At 50.9% G+C, this 4,174-nt stretch overlaps 1 protein-coding gene across 1 annotated transcript in view; it reads left to right on the top strand.

Annotated features, from left to right (window-relative positions):
* Positions 1-1,164: 1,164 nt before the first annotated feature.
* Positions 1,165-4,174, top strand: part of RCOR3 (REST corepressor 3) — a 45,958-nt gene continuing 42,948 nt past the window's right edge. The window contains exons 1-2 of the mRNA XM_005866241.2: positions 1,165-1,638; positions 1,709-1,758. Of these exons, the coding sequence (XP_005866303.2) occupies positions 1,627-1,638; positions 1,709-1,758 (62 nt within the window). The 5' untranslated portion in view covers positions 1,165-1,626. The remainder of the gene's footprint in view (positions 1,639-1,708; positions 1,759-4,174) is intronic.

Genomic DNA, 4,174 nt, shown 5'->3' with positions numbered 1-4,174 from the left:
AAGAAGGTAATGTGAAGATGGAGGCAGAGATTAGAGCGATGTGGCTTCAAGCCACAGAATGCCAGCAGACACCAGAAACTAGAAAGGGCAAGGAAGAGATTCTCTTCAGAGGCTCTGAAGGGAATAAGACCCTGCCTTCTTGATTTTGGACTTCTGGTCTCCAGAACTTTTGAGAGAATAAATTTGTTTTAAGCCACTGAGTTTGTGGTAATTATAGCAGCCATAGGATACTAGTATGCTACGTATTTCATATTTTTTTATGCTAGAGGCCTAGTGCACAAAATTCGTGCATGGGGTCGGGGGTCCCTCAGCCCGGCCTACACCCTCTCCAATCTGGGACCCCCTCAGGGGATGTCTGCCTGCCTCTCGCAATCCGGGACCACTGGCTTTTAACTGCTCGCCTGCCTGCCTGCCTGATCACCCCTAACCACCTCTGCCTGACTGCCTGATTGCCCCTAACTGCTCCCCTGCTGGCCCAATCGCCCCTAACCTCCTGTCTTGCCCTGCAACCGGGACCCAGGATTCCCTCCTCTGGCCAGTCACAGGCACCCAGGACCCGGGCTTCCCTCCCTCTGGCCAGCTGCAGCCTCAGGGGACCGTGGGCAGGCAGCCTTTTCCGGGCTGCAGCCGCAGGCGCCTGGGACTGTGGGGTGGGCGGCTTGTCCCTCTCCTGGGCCTCAGCCTGGCTGGTCCCCATTCCTCTCTCGCGAGCTCATTTGTGCCTGGCTGGTCCCCATTCCTCTCTCACGAGCTCATTTGTGCCTGGCTGGTCCCCATTCCTCTCTCCCCAGTGTTCTGAGTAGTTCTGACGTGAGGGCGCGAGGGTGTGACGACCATTTGCATATTAGCTCTTTATTATATAGGATTTCTTTTAAAAAATTCATTTTCTAATTGTTCAGTGCTTGTATCCTATATAATAAAAGGCCAGGGACCATAACCGTAACGACCGGAACGGCCGCTCGACCAGTCGCCATGAGGTGCATTGACCACCCCTCAGTCCCTCCACCCTGGCCTGCGAGTGGTGGCGGGCAGGGTGGCGAGTGGTGATGGGAGGAGCGACGAGCTGCGGCAGGCAGGGCAACAAGCGCTGGTGGGCGGGGCGGTGAGCGACGAGTGAATGGCAGCAGGCGGAGCAATGAGCGGCGGCGGCGGGCGGAGCGACGAGTGATCAGGGGCTGTGGGCTGGGCCGTGAGCGATGAGCAGCTGCAGGCAGAGTGACCAGCAACGAGCGGTTGCGGACAGAGCGAGGAGCGGGGTGGTGAGCCACGAGCGGCGGCGGGCAGGGTGGCGAGCGACAAGCGGCTGCAGGCAGGACGGTGAGCGACGAGTGAATGGCAGCAGGCGGAGCAATGAGCGGCGGCGGCGGGCGGAGCGACGAGTGATCAGGGGCTGTGGGCTGGGCCGTGAGCGATGAGCAGCTGCAGGCAGAGTGACCAGCAACGAGCGGTTGCGGACAGAGCGAGGAGCGGGGTGGTGAGCCACGAGCGGCGGCGGGCAGGGTGGCGAGCGACAAGCGGCTGCAGGCAGGACGGTGAGCGACGAGTGAATGGCAGCAGGCGGAGCAATGAGCGGCGGCGGCGGGCGGAGCGACGAGTGATCAGGGGCTGTGGGCTGGGCCGTGAGCGATGAGCAGCTGCAGGCAGAGTGACCAGCAACGAGCGGTTGCGGACAGAGCGAGGAGCGGGGTGGTGAGCCACGAGCGGCGGCGGGCAGGGTGGCGAGCGACAAGCGGCTGCAGGCAGGACGGTGAGCGACGAGTGAATGGCAGCAGGCGGAGCAATGAGCGGCGGCGGCGGGCGGAGCGACGAGTGATCAGGGGCTGTGGGCTGGGCCGTGAGCGATGAGCAGCTGCAGGCAGGGTGGGGAGTGACGAGCGGCTGTGGGCGGGGCGGTGAGTGACGAGCAGCAGCGGGCAGGCCGGCAAGTGGCAGCAAGCGGCGGCGAACTACTCGTGCATGATTTCGTGCGCTGGGCCTCTAGTATAAAAATATAATTGAACTTTATATGCTGACTAAATCCAGCAACTTGCTAAATTCACTTATTAATACTGATAGTCAATGGGTTATAATTTTACATATAGACTGTCATAATTTCTCCAAATAACACATTTATGTATTTCTTTCCAATCCTTATATACATTTTTCCCTTGTATGTTTGCCATTGCTGAGATGTCCAGTACAATATTGAAGTATATCTTCAATATTTTGATTTTGGAACTATGAGAATGTACCAGTATTATCTGTTCCAAATTTAAAGTACAATGAAAATACAAGAAAAAAAAATAAATAAACAGCCAAACAAAATAACTAACACCCTTCTAATTGACAAATGAAAAGCCCTTTTCTTAAATGCTTAACGTGACTGCCTTATTGGACATTGTTTATTAACCCTTTCTTAAAGCTTTCTTCTTCCTTGTTCAGATTCTTCTATTCCTTTAACCCAATAGACATTCCCAAAATTTTCTCCTTAAGTCGTTTCTTTTTCTAAACTGTCCTGTTAATTATTGGGAAATCACTTTAAGGCCCTTTATTATTCTTCATAATCAGGCTATGTTCCCATGTTCCTTTTCTTCAGGGGCAAAATAGAAACTTTCTTTTCTTTTTAAAAATCCTATAACCTACCCACCTCCCTCCCTGAGGTCCTTCTCTTAAGAGTGGAATGCAGTCTACCTTGCTCTGCCTTCTTTGCTGTACTAAAAAAAAAAAAATGAAAATAAAGGTGTAATCTTTTTACTTTAAGGGTTTTATTATTAATAATAATCTTTTAATTATTAGCCCTAATCTTTAATATTGTGCATATAACCATATGCAGAAATTCTTTTCTGTGGAAAAGTGGGTGTTACAAAGTTGGGTGTCAGAGAGCTGGCTGGCCGAGAGGCCTCAGAGTGACATTTCTTTGTAATTCACTCAATTCAGAGTCTGGCCTTTGTGATACAGGACCCGAGATGCTGAATCATGTTCATCAGAAGCTCGTGTATAAGACAGAAGTACCAATGCATTAATTGACAGTGAAAAATATAACTGTCAAGGAAAATGGCTATTCATTTCATTTGGCCAGGGCATTCTCTCCTTATAGAAAAATCCTATGGGAAATAAAATAATATTCAGAACTGTAGTTGTTTAATAAAAGGAATAGAATAAAAAGGTTTAGTTGTATGATTTAAATATTAAATGGAATTCTATCAGGCTTTGATAGAGATGAAACCATCTCCATTAACAGAACCAGACAGATTTTGTACTGCCCCAGAGATTTTCCCCTTTAGACAAGGCTTCTGCCAAATATTTACTTCCCAGGCTTTTCCTGGCTCACTGCCTGATTTCTTTGAGTGAAGGCTTGCACCAGTCGGAGGGGGGTGTGTGGGGGGGGTGTTACTTCTGGTTTGAGCCACTCTGCATTGGCCTAAAAGAGAATTCTTCCAGGGCAATCTTTTTAAGTGTTTGGGAAATACCTTACTGTTGATCCCAACTACCACTCTTGCATATCCCTTTGCCTCGTGAATGCTCACAGTTCAAACACTTACTCATGAGGGAAGAAAGAAAGAAAAAAAAATCATCAACAGGCCCCAACACCAGGCAGCCTGGCACGTGGCCAAGGCCCTCAAATCTGGTGAAGGAAAAACGCAGTTCCCTGTTCCTTCTGCCCTCATGCAATTCAGAGAAGCATTACAGAGCATATCTCCTGCCAGACTGCAAACCCTGCCAGAATGCGGCTCTTGCCTCACCTCTGCTTCAGGGCTCCGCCCTCCACAGCTCGGCCCCAAGCCCTGACCACGGGGCAGCAGCACCCACTGGGCAGGCGCCAAGTAGGCAAGAACCCCGTCCTCATGTCACCACTGACAGCCCCCACTCCCAAACTAATGCAATAGCAAAAAAGGAAAGAAAAAGAAAAAGGTCAGAGAAGGAAAACGGGGGTAAAGGCTTTAAAAAAAAATAAAAGTCTTAGCAAAATAGAGCTGCATTGCTCAGCACTGGCACCTCAGCTCGGCACCATCGGTCTCTTCCTGGGGCTCAGGTCCCCGTTCAGGGATTAAGAAACAAAAACTGCATTTAAAAAAATAAAAAGAAACAAAAACTGCGGCGTTCGGGCCTAGTCTGCTCGGCCCGATGGGCCCGGGAACGCGAAGGTCGCCAGCTCCACTGACCGACTCCATGGCGGGCCGAGCGCGCGCGCCCA

This window comes from Myotis brandtii, unplaced genomic scaffold (genome assembly GCF_000412655.1).
Source record: "Myotis brandtii unplaced genomic scaffold, ASM41265v1 scaffold2254, whole genome shotgun sequence".
Taxonomy (NCBI): domain Eukaryota; kingdom Metazoa; phylum Chordata; class Mammalia; order Chiroptera; family Vespertilionidae; genus Myotis; species Myotis brandtii.
The sequence above is the reverse complement of the archived record's forward strand: the minus strand, read 5'-3'. Positions and strand labels throughout refer to the sequence as shown.